Source organism: Glossina fuscipes, unplaced genomic scaffold, assembly GCF_014805625.2.
Source record: "Glossina fuscipes isolate IAEA_lab_2018 unplaced genomic scaffold, Yale_Gfus_2 2, whole genome shotgun sequence".
Taxonomy (NCBI): Eukaryota; Metazoa; Arthropoda; class Insecta; order Diptera; family Glossinidae; genus Glossina; species Glossina fuscipes.
In genome coordinates this window covers 18,058,048-18,071,820 of record NW_023998416.1, presented here as the reverse complement: position 1 = coordinate 18,071,820, position 13,773 = coordinate 18,058,048, and the positions used below count along the sequence as shown (strand labels likewise).

Genomic DNA, 13,773 nt, shown 5'->3' with positions numbered 1-13,773 from the left:
AAAACTCATTATGTCCTCTTACCAAAATTATCGAGACTTACATGCAAAATATTTTTCCAGGTGTTTTTCTATTTCGCTTTCGGTTTTGTAACTTCCCGGATAGAATCTTTTAACAAGAGAAGTAACTAATAATCGGATAGGGCAAGGTCTAGGGAGTAAGAAGAATGAGGTAGAACGTCCCACTCAAACTGTTAGATTTTCTTTCTGGCGGCCAGTGCGGTCTTCATCTTTAAAATCAAAATTGCCATCTTTAAATTTCTTAAACCAATTGCACAGTTCTAATAGTCATAGTATCACTCCCATAAACGGTCTCGTCTGCAATGTCCTTTACTTTACTGCCTTTTTTAAAGGAATGAAGCACAACAAGCCGGAAATACTTCTTTTGGCTATTCACATAAAAAGGATTTTAAAAGAAACTTTGTCACTATGGAAACATATTTTTGAAGAGCTTTGAGATGGGTCAAATACGCAACATAAACGAACAACAGATAAGTTCGCATGTTTACAAATATAGCCGTCTCGAGGTCATATATAACGTGAAGAGAAAAAAACTTATGGGACTCCCTTATATTTCCAGATACACATATTCGTATCTTTGAGCCTGATTTGTCTTCAATAGATTAAAGTAAATCAAAAATATCAGTTCACATGTTACTTAAAAAAACATAAATTGGGAAAAGTGATCCCATATCACTGCTTTCTTTTATTATCTATACGAATAACCAATTATCTTTCTTTGCTTAACTCTCTTATTAAAGCCAGCTATCATGGCATTTCTTTTAAATTCACCTATTTAAGTGTTCCTTCTGCTATTCAATGAAAACGTTGAATTATTATCGTATTCTTTACTTTTTGGTACTTACGTAGGCAAAAAACTTTCTTTAAAAGTTTAAAAAGTTGCTTTTTATTGCTTTTTTAATGGAATTTTTGCTGCGGTGATGGCAATACGTAAGTACCCCTTTTTACTTTTCATACGGTGCTTATGCGTACTTCTATTGCTTTCCTTAATTTTACCTTTCAATCATAAATTGCTTACTTACATTTATGATGGTTCTCTTATTTTTACTTCTTAAACGATATGGTAACACGACGAACGCGACTTTTTATGTTTATTGCTTTTATGTCCTTAAAATTGGCTCGTATTGCGTCAAACGCATAACTAATAATATGGTTACACTTAAAAATCTTACTAGTCTCCGTCATCATAGTGGTTATTTTCGATTTTATTGTTAAGTCGGAGCCTTGGTAACTCTATCAGGGAGTTGTGCTCGTGTATTCGTAATTCATGTCTTGAAAAGTTTATATTGTGATTTTATAAAAACTTCCACAGAATCGTTTATAAATTATCATTTTCCAATGAGCAATGACTGCTTACAAGATAAGGCTTCAGTTTCCTGTCTCACGGTTTCGTCTAGGATGTGTAAAACAATGGCATATTTGTCACGCCGGCCTAACCACTGAAGAAAAATCTGCGGAAACACCATCAAATATCAAAACCCGGTTGCAACAAAGGGTTCAGAAACTATTTCCAACATTAAACGATAATTTAGCATACGTGCATGTGGAACGGGATGGAGATATTGAAAAGACGCACTATGAACTTTTTGTCAGGCGTATTTTGGCCAATGTTGAGGAAGTTACTCATATGGATGAAGTTCGCAAGGCTCAGCAGAATGTAAGGCAAGTAAAGGTAATGATGATGTATTCTCTGTTTTTAGGATTAAATACTTTTAAGCTGTTTTTTTCTAACAAATAGAAAACTTTGCTTGAGAAAGCCAACCAGAAACGTTCTCTGATGAAGGAATTGGATAGTGTTAGAAATGATCTGAGTCATATCTACAGGGATATGAAGACTACAAATAACCGCTCGCATGATAAATATTTAGATTTAACCCGCCAAGAAATTGAAGTTAGTCAACCTGTTATTTGCTTAGCATTTTGACATGATATTGCTTGATATGCCTCTCTTTTTAGCTGTGCATGAAAGAAAAAAATTTATTAGAATCTATAACTAAAGTTGATAATGAGGAGCAGCATTTATTGAATTATGAATTAACAGCTGCTATAAATGAATCCTATGAGAAGGAAAAAATGCACGCTCATTTCATTAAAGTGTTAGGTTTACTGGGTGTCATTTTGTCATCCTTTTTGACGTTTTTGGCTGCTTTCGCAAGTCACATATACCAACAAAGGCGCTTCTATGCCTTACGCGAAGAGATGGAGTCATCATTGGTAAACAAGCTAACAGAACCTATGAAGACAGTTAAGGAAATGATAGAGAATTTAAATGGGGCAAACAAAGAAAAAGAATCGTGGGGTTCATATTTAAAGCGTCATACGCGTTGGACTTACAGTTGGGCGTTTAAATCCTCATGAACTTTTACGAATAAGTAGGGCGAGTATTAAAAAAGTTCGCATTTCGTAATGAATAAAACTAAAAATATGTGATTTTCTTAAAGAGTTTGAAGAGAAATATGTATTTATTACCATTACACAGAATTTTTGTTTGGCTGCTTAAGACGTACTTCAAGAATTTTTCCCTTTCACACTTCTTTTACGATTTAATTTTAAAATGTTTAAAAAAAGTAGTCCTCGTCAAAGGCGTCGCCAGAGAAAAATAGTTGATGCAGAAAAGTATTGTAGCCACAGCCACACCAAAAGTGCTACGTGTATATTTGTGGTAACTCCTGCGGTTGATGAAAAGGAAAATTGAAAACTAAACTGCCTGGTTTTTTGCGGCGTCTTCTTGCAGTGTGACAAGGCGATGGTTAACAAGGCTTGCCTTAATAAACATTAAGTTTCCTGTTTTTTTCCAAAAGGATTAATTTTTGACAACCAGTTGGACCCAGAACCCGAAGAAGATTCCCTGTAAAAGAAATCCCAAGCCTCTTAGAAATTTCTTTAAAGATGTTACATCAAAAATGATTTACAGTTTACTTAAGGCCTGTAAGTCAGCATCTGTTTCCACCGAAGTTTTTGCAATCTTTTCGCTAGAGTCATTCTCGCGCAGACCAGCCTTTTTTAGTTGCTCAATTAATTGCATTCGAAACTCATATTTATGAGGCTTCACTGGGTTCTCGTTACGTATCTGTTCTTGTAGTTTCTTTAAAGCTTCCTGATAGGTATAGCCGTACCATTCTATCTCTTCGGCAGTGTACTTTCAGGAGAATATACATATCAATTTATTTGAAAGCTCAGTAGAAAACTTTTTTTTATACATACACCCTCCAAATAACATTTATATTCCTTGAGTAAACGTCGTTGTTCCTCCACGTTATCAGCTCGAATAGGGCAACCGTTTAATAACTCTAGTAAAATTTTACGTTTTAACGTTAAAGCCAAAGTTGAGCGTAAATCGCACGCAGGATTCTACAATAAAATTTCAATCGTAAAAAAACTTTCTTATTTATGTTAAACGAACCTTTAGCAAGTAATGATCGAAACCGCGGCATTCATGTATTTTTTCGAGAGTAGTATTAGTGACGATTACAGCCATATACTCATTTAAAACTTCACTGTGTACCACTGAGCGCCTTAAGACAGGCACCCAAAAATGTGGTACACGGCGCTTCAATCTGTGACGTTTCTGGAAGCCCTTAATTACCGCTTCACCGCCCCAAATTCCCGTATTGCTTTCAGGTGGATCAATCAAAGGCAAAGGAATATTTTGGATAGGTTTAATTTCGCCCGTTATTTCATCGCGACTCCATTCACCTTCTTTGGGTATGTAATGCACGGCAGCCGGTTGAGTCTGTTTCCACTCCTTCCAGAATTTCTTATAAGCTTCGGGAAGGAGGGCGCCCAATCCTGAATCAAAACGCGTTACACGTTTAAAACCGTGCAACATTTGTGCACCCTTCAAATTAAAATGCGTTCATTACAACTTGCTTAGCCACGGAAAATTTTACAATTTTTCATTGATTATTGCGTCACATTTCTTATCCAAATTCTCTGTGGCGCGTTATTGCTTGTTTGCACTTACTTGCTTGGTAGCATGGGCCATTTTCCAAACGTATTTATTTCTCTCTCCGCTTCTATGTGGGCGTATGTTATAAGAAAAAAAAAATTTTAATTTTAGAAAAACCAATAACTAATTCGTATACTAAGCGATTTATGAATTTTGTTAATTTTTCTAAAATCTTGAAAAAAAAAGAATTTGGTGTTCAACACGTCTGTATTGCTTTTTTTTTTTTTGTCTAGATTTAGAGGGTTACCAGATATAGATATAGGTAGTGCGTGTTTTAAAACGTCTATAAAAAATAGTTGTTTACATATACGTTGTGTTTTTACGCTTATCTCAGCATTTCTGCAAATAATTATTATTAGAGAAACAGAAAATTGCCGAGGATTTAATTATAAAGAGTTTTGAAACTTTTATTACTTTTTCAATGTTTCGAAAATATATTCATTGGAACAATAAAACAATTTCTTGATTTATTTAGCGTGTGGCGCGGTCATAAAATGAGCATAAAACACAAATAATATGTAAAGAGCAGATTATTAATTGCAAGTTTTAGAATTAAAATAAACACTATATTTTAGTTATAAATTATTCCTATTTAAAGTGTTGTTACGAAACTCGCTTTTCTTGGATACAGTTCGTATCACTAGATCGTGGATATACTTTTTATGAGAAATGCACTTGCACGTTTTCACTACAAGATTCTTTTATTTACAATCAATTTGTTTAACGGTAGAACTATTTACATTTTACTTTGACAGTATTCTCGACTTCTCAACTCTAATATTCTTCTTCGACTCAAATGTTCTTGTGCGACTAACTCTGCCTTCCCCAAGTAGTCTATTTATATACATTTTTTCAAGCATAGCTTGTTCTTTAGTTTTTTTTTTTTTTTTTTTAGCTTCATTTTTAATCCGCTAACCTGCAGCTGCATGACGCGCCGCAAATGTGCCCTTTGTTTTTCCCTGTCTACGGAATTTATTTTTGTGGGAGAATTAATCAGCTGGAATGAACTGTATTTGGGGTTTCCTTAATAGTGTGGTAAGTATATTTCACTTCCATTTCCTTTATAGCAAGCGGTTTGTTATTCTCTTGTGATTATATAGGTAAGAATGGAATAAAACGGGAATGCCGCATTCGATGTAGGTCAGCTGACATATTTCGAATATGGAAATATGAAATTACCAATTGGCAACGCCAATGCGATCGAGTGAAGGCGTACTAATCGTGAGAAATTTTACATAGGGAGAGTAGGGTTCTACAAATAGACCCATGTAGTTCAAATTTCGTTCACTTAATTTTTATTTCAAATTACTACCATGAACAAATTTTTATTATAAAACATCAATAATTAGGTCTTTTTGTTAAATAAAGCTTTAAATTTCCTCAGAATCCTTATATGCGGTGGTATCCAAAAAGTAGACCTTCCAACTCCAAATCGTTGTGGTTGAACCAAAATTCCACCATGAATCATTGAAAATTATTCGTTTTGCCATATAAAAATTGAGGTTCTGAAATATGGTTATATGAGAGAGGTTTTAAAAAATTGCCACAGCAGAAGCAATGTTCTTAACCAGTTTAGAAAGTCGAAATACAGAAAACTGCAGCGGGTTTAGTTAAAGAAATTTTGAAAATCAATTTTTATTCCATATAACGACTTTCCAAAATAAATTGGTGTATTGGGAGCGGTTAAAAAAGGGGACCGATCCGAGCCACTTTCAATGGTGTGTCGTGCTTGGGTTGAAAGATGTGAGTGTACCAAATTCAATGAAAATATCTCAAAAGTTATGACTTGTATGTTCAACATACAAATACATGGAGATACATCAGATGGATAGCTTAGATCGGTGCAATAAATTGTGAGTCCATTTTAAGCTCTTCTGGGCATTACTTACATCCGTAAAACCTTGATATACCCTGTAACACAACTGGTTAAGGGCATAACAATGCTTATATATATATATAATACTTGTACAGGTATAAGTTTTGCATGACGAAGGATGACACATTCGACGGTAGTCATATAAGACTGCAAAAGCAAGAAAGTGTAGTTCACAAGGATACAACGGTGAACTGTTTTTATCTTAAAAATTATGGTAAGTACTTTGTTTAAAAACTTTTATTAGATGTATGTACATTTATATATATAACTTTTAATAGTAACATATAAAATTACAATAAAAATTTGTAAGCGATTTAATATTTTTGTTGTTGCCAACTCACATGCACAAATATTCATATTCACATTCATAGCGTTTAAAAGCAAGAAATTTATCTTAAAATTATTTTAATATTTTTTACTAGTATTACCATTACAGCTAAGTAGACGCATTGAAAAATTTTATTTAAAAAGAAATACTTAATGGTAGAAAAAAAAATTACATTTAAATCTACAAATTATTTGTTACAAAAATATCGTTTATTTATTTTTTTATTTATATCTATTTATATTATATATAAAAATGAGGCGATTTTCTTTTTCGTTAAAATTTTTTCCCACAGATTAAAAATAAAAAATTAGAGTTAAAAACCAAAGGTTTAAATGCAAAAAATTTTGGGCGTTTTTTAGTTATGAGAAGAATTTCTTTTCTTAAATTTTCTTATACACAGATAAACTTTTAGAGTAAATTTTAATTAAATAACAGACGTCATTAATATATAATACAAATTATTTATATATTTATTTATATATATGTAAGTAATTAACCTGATTGACATGGTGAGGTGAATACGAGGAAAGGAAGGAATCAGCATTTAGTTTTTACGTTTCACTAAAGCACTAATTGTTGTCCACTTTTTCCGCTACAGTCTTGAGTATTTGATAACCGGGATTTGAAAAGGCTTCAGGCCCTTTAGAGGATCCATTATTATTTAATAGCCTTTTCGGTGATTTTAGATTAACATAATTCTCGGCATCAGCAGTTAACTTAGTCTCGGCTACGTGATGTCGCGGCGAAGGCGTGGGGGTGTTGCGATGAGCTTGTTGCAGTAGCTGAGAAAATTTCGTCGATTGCTCAGGACTTGCTTGTGAATTGGCGTTAGCCAGCATAGGTATCTCCTCGGGTATAGGCTCCACGCCGTCCTTCTTGTTGCGTACCTTATTCAAATGACTTCTATCATCTAAGTTATTGGCAAGCGTAGGGGAATGCTGTTGCGCCGCTGTATCTGGGAAGGTGAAAGAAGTTGTTGTCATAAGAGGTTGGCGATTTAGTTTATCGTCATCGTTGTCATTAATCACTGCCGTTTCTTTTGGACGGGTCGGTGAAAATATGACTGAGCCGTTGTTGGGACTCATTTGCAGATAATCGTCTGAAGATAAGTCAATGCCTGCTCAACATTTTTAAAAGATGAATGATCGATGAATGTGCATACACATACATGTGTACATATGAGTGCATAGACATGGATGCAAGTGAGTTATAATATGGTGTAGATGAATGCATAGAATATGTAAATATAAAATTTATTTACAAGTTAGTTAAATTGTCGTTCGGCTGATGCGTCGTTTAGTGCAATACAAACAGTTAACGCAAACTGTTGGACTTACGTATTTCTGGCAATATATGGCCGTTAACATAACGTGGTGGAGGCGGAGCCATTTCATCTGGAGCGCCCATTAATGCTAAATAATCGGTTTGATTTCTTTTCATATATTCGCTATTCACTCTTAAATATGGTTCATTTAAGTCCACGTAGTGCTGAGATAATAAAAACGAGGCAAATTATATAAAACTTTACAAAGTCCGTACATGTGACACTTACATTAGTGACTTCCTCACCCAACATAGAAGCAAATTTTTCTTTCAATACATTAAACAACGGCCTTCGTTCGGGATTTGTGCTCCAACATTCCAACATTATATCATATAAATCATCATTTGCGTAAGGTGGCTTTTCCATGCGATAGCCATCTTTCAATTTCAAATATAAACTTTGGTTCGGATCCATACCCGGGTAGGGTACTTTTGCCAATGAAAAGAATTCCCATAACACAATACCAAACGACCAGACATCGGTATAAGTGCTAAATATATGATCGCTCAACGATTCTAAAGCTAACCACTTAATTGGCAGCGGTGCTTCGCCTTGTTTCTTATAGTTATCGCTTTTATACATCGAACGCGCCAAACCGAAATCACAAATTTTCACTATATTATCTTCGCATAGTAAAATATTTCTGGCTGCCAGATCGCCATGCAACACTTTCTTGGAAGATAAGTATTCCATACCGCAAGCAACTTGAAATGCCCAACTTACTAAATCCGTAGTCGTTATGGACATCGCTTCCGTCGAGTCGGGTTTGTAATTGGAACGCCATGCTGGCTGTACTGAATTATTCGACATGATGTTGTTATCGTCATCTAAAAGAATAAAAACATTTTTAAATGTGAGAAAATTTCTATCAGCAAACACAGCTTCAATAAAATTTCACATGAGTTTACCTTCGTACTTAGCAACTTTTCCTTGTAAGCGGTAGTTAAAAAAAAAGATTTTATGTGACATTCTTTCAATACTCTTCTATATAAAGTTAAATCACTAACTCTTGTACTACAGTTTTTTTTTTATACACTAAACTCATACAGTACAATAATCCTTTGTGTCCCGCTTGTGATAAAGCTTGGCTGATATATGCAACTTACAGATAGGGCCATCTTATATTATCCCAATCAATTCAGAATCACTTTCCGAATCGACCCAAGCTTGTCTGTCCATGCATTTTTGTGTTTAACCAAAATATGACAATTTTTCAGATATTTGAACGAAACGTGTTTTCCTGCAAATACGTATCCTATCGTAAATCAGATCAAAACTGCATCAGATCACTCCCCATTTAACGTGACAGAAAATAGCAATTTTCCCAACTCCCTAACAAAACCATTGCTGAGCAAAAGTGTATCGGCATTTTAAATTAATGTGAACAATTTTGAACGAATAGGGTACGTTTTTGAATACTGCATCCTCGTATTGGAAAAAGTGTTTAATTTTCAACGTCAACTCATGAAAATGAATGAATAATTAAATTAGACAAAGTGGTGCAGTGTATTTAATAGTTGGTGTTGGCCGACTGTAGTGTCTTTAAGTGTTTATAAATGTTGTCTTTATCTAATTATTCGTCTGTTCTATTGGTTTCAATTATGAGCGATGTGAGGTCATGTTACGCCAACATTTTTCCAACATCATCGTATGCGAAGCATAGTGAAGAATATTGTGAGAAATTAAATTTAACTTAACTTGACTTTTTTGAAGCATTTTGTTTGCGTTGTCTTTGGATATATAAGGAACAAAAAAGTACGCGGAAATAAGTGTAAGTCTGCCAAAAATGTAAGGCCAAAAATTACTGGAAGTAGCATAACATAAACATAAACTCAAAACAAGTAAGAACATTATAGTCAGACAATGCCGACTTGCACCATTTTGCCTAATTTAATTATTCATTCATTTTTACGATAGTCCGTCAAAAGCTACGCTTTATTTTTTTGTCAAGGCATGCTCTTCATAAAGGTGCGTAGACTGTAATATACCCAAAACAAAACAGGGTGTAATTCAAACTCAGCAAACTTAATTTACTTCCTAAAAGTTTTGCTATTTTTCAGTTTTCGTCATAAAAAACTAGAAAAAATACTTTTCATGAAAGTTAGGGTCTAAAAAACGGAGCTATATGATCCAAATTTCTTAACATTAATTTCTTTGCTAACTTGCTATTGTGAACCAATTTTCATCATAAAATACTAAAAATTGAACCTTTCTGTGAAGGGCTTACTATTCTTGAGAAATCTTACATGGGAAGAGAGTGGGGTTCTACAAATAGACCCATGTAAGCCAAATTTGGTCCACTTAATGTTTATGTCGAATTACTATCATGAACAAATTTTTGTCTTAAAATATTAACAATTAGGCCTTTTTGGCATGTAAAGGTTTACATTTCCTGAGAATCCTTATATGTGGTGATGACCAACAAATAGACCTACGTAGTACAAATTCAGAAAGGTTGATTAACAAATTAACAAAGCTGTTATGAACCAATCTTTACCATGAAACGTTGAAAATCATATCTTTCCACCAAACAAAAAGATTTAGTTTTCGTAGGAACCCATCTACGGGAGAGATTGAAAAAATTGCCCCAGCCGAACTAAAGTTTTCGCACCAATTTAGAATGTCAAAATGCCATTTTCAATAGGGTTTGACGTTGGGCCAAAGCGCGTCAGTTTACGAAATATCATCAAAATATTTTAAAAATTGCAATCTGAATACAAAATATATGAATACAAAAATATATGGTTTACCGTTTAGCGTTCAGAATGGGCGGATTCAGTCTTTATATAGTAAATCTTTTGTAACCTTTTGCACAATAAATGCAATTGTAGCCATACAGACAGACAAACGAAGAAAGTATGTGGTTAACGTGACACCCAATCTTATATTTATCAAAATTGTATACGCAAGCACATTCGAAAATGTTCCCTAAGTTTGTTCGAGTGTTACAAACCCATGGGGAACTTAATACAAATCTAAATCGTAAGTGATATTTTTCGAAAGGGTACGAAATTTTAAGAGATCCTTCAATTATATAGCAAAGTTCTTTAAATGATCTTAAAAGAGAAAATTAAAAGTTTGTAAATTTACCTTCCGGAACGGTCGTCATTACTGTCTGCTCAGTGGCACAGGTATTCAATTGACCCTCATAGAGTTCGGATTGGGTGATGTAACCGGTTGAATTTGGACGGCCGGCTCGGGTGCCCGAACGTGGATCATTATCAGAGTTTCTGCGATTATTTATTGAATAATTGTTGTTCATATTGTTGATGTTATTCATGTGATTGATATATTGATGATTGGAGAATGGTAGGTTAGCATACCTCAAACCATCACTAAGTAACACAAATACCCAAAAAATTTTTGTTTCCAAGCAATTTTTTTTCAAAAGGATTGGTTGTTAGGTTATTTGATTGATTGTTAAACCGAGTAACCATAGAGCATCATAATCAGAATGGATTGGAGTGGATGGATGTTGTTTTTGTTTGTGTCAGTGAAATCATACATCACCATATTACATAATACATACATCACGCCCAAAATATATTCAAGTTAAGAATTTAGTTAACGACACATAAAACATAAAAGAGTTTAAAGGGAAAGGTAAGAAAATAGACAGAAAGTGAAATGTTAGTGTATAAAGGGTTTTTTTTTTTTTTTAGAATAACATATGCATTAAACAAAAGATTTGTTGAATGTGATTGGAAACAAATCAAAGGAGAAAACAAAAAAATGAAATAAAATTACTATTAAATTTATGTGAACAATAAAAGCACAATACAGAAACAAAACGTAACATAATAATAGTAAAAGATATTTTTTTTATGAAAATTAATTTCTTAACCAATTAAAATCAGCTAATACATACATGCCAGATTTTATATTTGTAATACATTCATATATCATAAGAAAAGGCCGAAAATACTTACCGATTTAATTCGAAATTATCGGAGAATCTTTGTGTTGTTATAGTGACATCAATTTTATCCGTTGCCGGATTGATTTGATTGATAAAGCGTTTGCGATTGCGTAATAAAAAGTTTTGAACGTTACCGTAACGGCAATACTCCACAATAACCATTAATTCACCTAAGTATAAAAAACAAAAATCAGAAAAAGGAAAGTAATCATACGAATAGAATTTCCAATCGAGACTCTTACGTTTAGCTATATTTTTGGTAACCGCACCTAGGAGATTGACTACATTCAAGTGTTGACCTAAATGTACCATAATTTTCAATTCTGATACCAAGGCTCGCATTACTTCATTGTTAGCATTTCGTTTAACCATTTTCACCGCCACCACAGACTCTTTTTCCTCGGGCCGTATACTTTCTGCATGAGCCTTTAACACAACACCGAACGCTCCAGCGCCTAGTTGCTTACCCAATTTGAGTTTCTCACGTGGAAACTCAAAACCACGATCATAGGGCAACAAGTCAGCTTGTTCATCCAAGGTGAGGGCAGGGTTAATGTGTTCAACGGCGCCCTCTTCAAAATTGGCTAAGCCAGCTGCCTTAAGTTCACGTAAAAGTCTTCGTTCACGGTTTACACGTATGCATAGATAGATAACCAAGCAAATTAACACTAAAAGCACTAATAATATGCCCATAATCCAACCCAGTTTCAACCCAGGCATGTCTAGTATAAATAATAGTAGTAGTAGCGTAAACAAGTTTTAAAATTACAGTTTCAATGGACTTTTTGACTTTCAATACCTACTTGTTATCTTTACAGTGACAATTTCTTCTATTACACCCAAACGATTTGATACCACACATTTGTATTGGCCTTCATCTTCCGGCCTTATATAAGGTATAATTAGGCTATCCATTGACAGATTGCTGGCATTTGTGGTAATTTTTATTTCATCTTTATACCAGTCGATTGTAGCTTTGGGAATGGCCTCGGATACACATTTCAATTCCAGCGAATCTCCTAATTTGCGTTCAATTTTAATATTACCTCCCAAATTAGTGTCTTTCATGCGCGGTGCAGAAGGTTCTGAAAAATCGTGAAATGAAAGTGTTGAAACTACAATTTTTTTTAAAAGTTGCGTACGAAAACAACAACAACGACAAGCTTATTACAAAATGTAGCTTGAAAACGCCACAAAATTTTCGAGGTATAGGTTTCCTCGGTGAAGCGTACATAATGCCAAGCTTGTTTTACAGTTGTGGGCTTTTCTTCTTCTATCGTAATTAATAAATGCTTTCTACAATCGTATAATTCGGTACATTATAACGTCATAGATAAAAGAAAAAGTTTTTTCAATGTAAAGTACAGTTGTATAAAGATCATATTTGTATATCTATACAAGTCGTAGCAAATATATCTCTGATATGCATATATCGTGCAATCCTTGCATTTATGACTAAACAGAAAGCGATATTGGGATGTAAAATTTTTTTCTAGCAGAACGACTTTGGCTTAAAATTTTGCCTTCTACTTATATTAGCTTGGGGAAAAAGAAATCCATTATTTTTATATGAACTTCAGGACTTTATTTAACATGCTTCGGATTGTCCGATTTGAGTCAAATATGCACCGTTTTGTTGTATGATTTGTTGCAATTTTAAAGGTAACCTCAAAATGCCTCTCTCATAGAAGTCCTGGTCTCTATTTGCAAAAAACTCTAGTAGTCGATTTTCACAATCCTCCCTAGATTCCAATTTTTTATCATTAAAGAAATTTTGCAATGCAAGAAAAAGATGATAATCGCTTGGTGCCAAGTCCGGACTGTATGGCGGATGCATTAAAACTACCCAACCAAGCTCCCGAAGTTTCTGGCGAGTCACTGTAGATGTGTGTGGCCTAGCGTTGTCCTGGTAGAACACGACACCTCTCCTGTTGGACAATTCTGGCCGTTCCTGGTCAATCGCTGTCTTCAAACGGTCCAGTTGTTGACAGTAGAGATCAGAATTTAGCGTTTGGCCATATGGAAGCAACTCATAATAAATAATCCCCTTCCAGTTCCACCAAATGCCTAGCAAAACCTTCTTGGCCGTTTGAGGTGCTTCACCGCTCTTTGACCACGATCGTTTTCGCACAGGGTTACCGTATGTGATCCATTTCTCATCTCCAGTCACCATCCGTTTAAGAAATGGGTCTATCTATTTCCGTTTGGCCAAGGCTTCGCAGATGGAAATTCGATCCATCATGTTTTTTGCTGTTAATTGGTGTGGCACCCAAACACCGAGCTTCTTTTTGAATCCAGCTTTGTGTAAATGGTTTAAAACTGTTTTATGGTCGATTTTTAGCTCCTGGGCGATGTTATG

General features: G+C 34.4%; 3 protein-coding genes across 9 annotated transcripts in view; 1 reads left to right on the top strand and 2 right to left on the bottom strand.

Annotated features, from left to right (window-relative positions):
- The first annotated feature begins 1,203 nt into the window (after positions 1-1,203).
- On the top strand, positions 1,204-2,422 carry LOC119633223. Its single transcript, XM_038026653.1, has 3 exons — positions 1,204-1,690; positions 1,757-1,909; positions 1,975-2,422. Exons 1-3 carry the CDS (start codon positions 1,364-1,366, stop codon positions 2,374-2,376), a joined length of 882 nt encoding a protein of 293 aa, XP_037882581.1. The 5' UTR covers positions 1,204-1,363; the 3' UTR covers positions 2,377-2,422.
- A 23-nt stretch (positions 2,423-2,445) lies between these two features.
- LOC119633222 (39S ribosomal protein L28, mitochondrial) lies at positions 2,446-4,208 on the bottom strand. Its single transcript, XM_038026652.1, has 5 exons — positions 3,983-4,208; positions 3,422-3,856; positions 3,223-3,369; positions 2,931-3,157; positions 2,446-2,866 (listed from the first exon to the last, which is right to left on the bottom strand). The coding sequence occupies exons 1-5, from the start codon at positions 4,001-4,003 to the stop codon at positions 2,794-2,796; spliced, it is 903 nt and encodes a 300-aa protein (XP_037882580.1). The 5' UTR covers positions 4,004-4,208; the 3' UTR covers positions 2,446-2,793.
- Positions 4,209-6,606: 2,398 nt separating this feature from the next.
- LOC119633193 (platelet-derived growth factor receptor alpha) overlaps positions 6,607-13,773 on the bottom strand; it is a 100,716-nt gene continuing 93,549 nt past the window's right edge. For 3 of the 7 annotated variants that reach the window (XM_038026580.1, XM_038026584.1, XM_038026585.1), the window contains 7 exons: positions 12,218-12,499; positions 11,657-12,136; positions 11,425-11,584; positions 10,586-10,830; positions 7,724-8,322; positions 7,509-7,659; positions 6,608-7,288 (listed from right to left, as the gene is read on the bottom strand). In XM_038026580.1, the coding sequence (XP_037882508.1) occupies positions 6,741-7,288; positions 7,509-7,659; positions 7,724-8,322; positions 10,586-10,830; positions 11,425-11,584; positions 11,657-12,136; positions 12,218-12,499 (2,465 nt within the window). In that variant the 3' untranslated portion in view covers positions 6,608-6,740. Of the gene's footprint in view, positions 7,289-7,508; positions 7,660-7,723; positions 8,323-10,585; positions 10,831-11,424; positions 11,585-11,656; positions 12,137-12,217; positions 12,500-13,773 lie in introns of all 7 variants that reach the window. The other 4 variants (XM_038026578.1, XM_038026581.1, XM_038026579.1 and 1 more) reach the window with 4 other exon arrangements.

Excerpts from the sequence above, each read along its gene's own strand:
- LOC119633222 (XM_038026652.1), bottom strand. The coding sequence starts at position 4,003 with ATGGCCCATGCTACCAAGCAA. Across the intron at positions 3,857-3,982 it reads TGGCCCATGCTACCAAGCAA|GGTGCACAAATGTTGCACGG; the intron begins GTAAGTGCAAAC and ends TTTAATTTGAAG. Across the intron at positions 3,370-3,421 it reads TCGATCATTACTTGCTAAAG|AATCCTGCGTGCGATTTACG; the intron begins GTTCGTTTAACA and ends ATTTTATTGTAG.
- LOC119633223 (XM_038026653.1), top strand. The coding sequence starts at position 1,364 with ATGACTGCTTACAAGATAAGGCTTCAGTTTCCTGTCTCACGGTTTCGT. Across the intron at positions 1,691-1,756 it reads AGAATGTAAGGCAAGTAAAG|AAAACTTTGCTTGAGAAAGC; the intron begins GTAATGATGATG and ends TCTAACAAATAG. Across the intron at positions 1,910-1,974 it reads TAACCCGCCAAGAAATTGAA|CTGTGCATGAAAGAAAAAAA; the intron begins GTTAGTCAACCT and ends CTCTCTTTTTAG.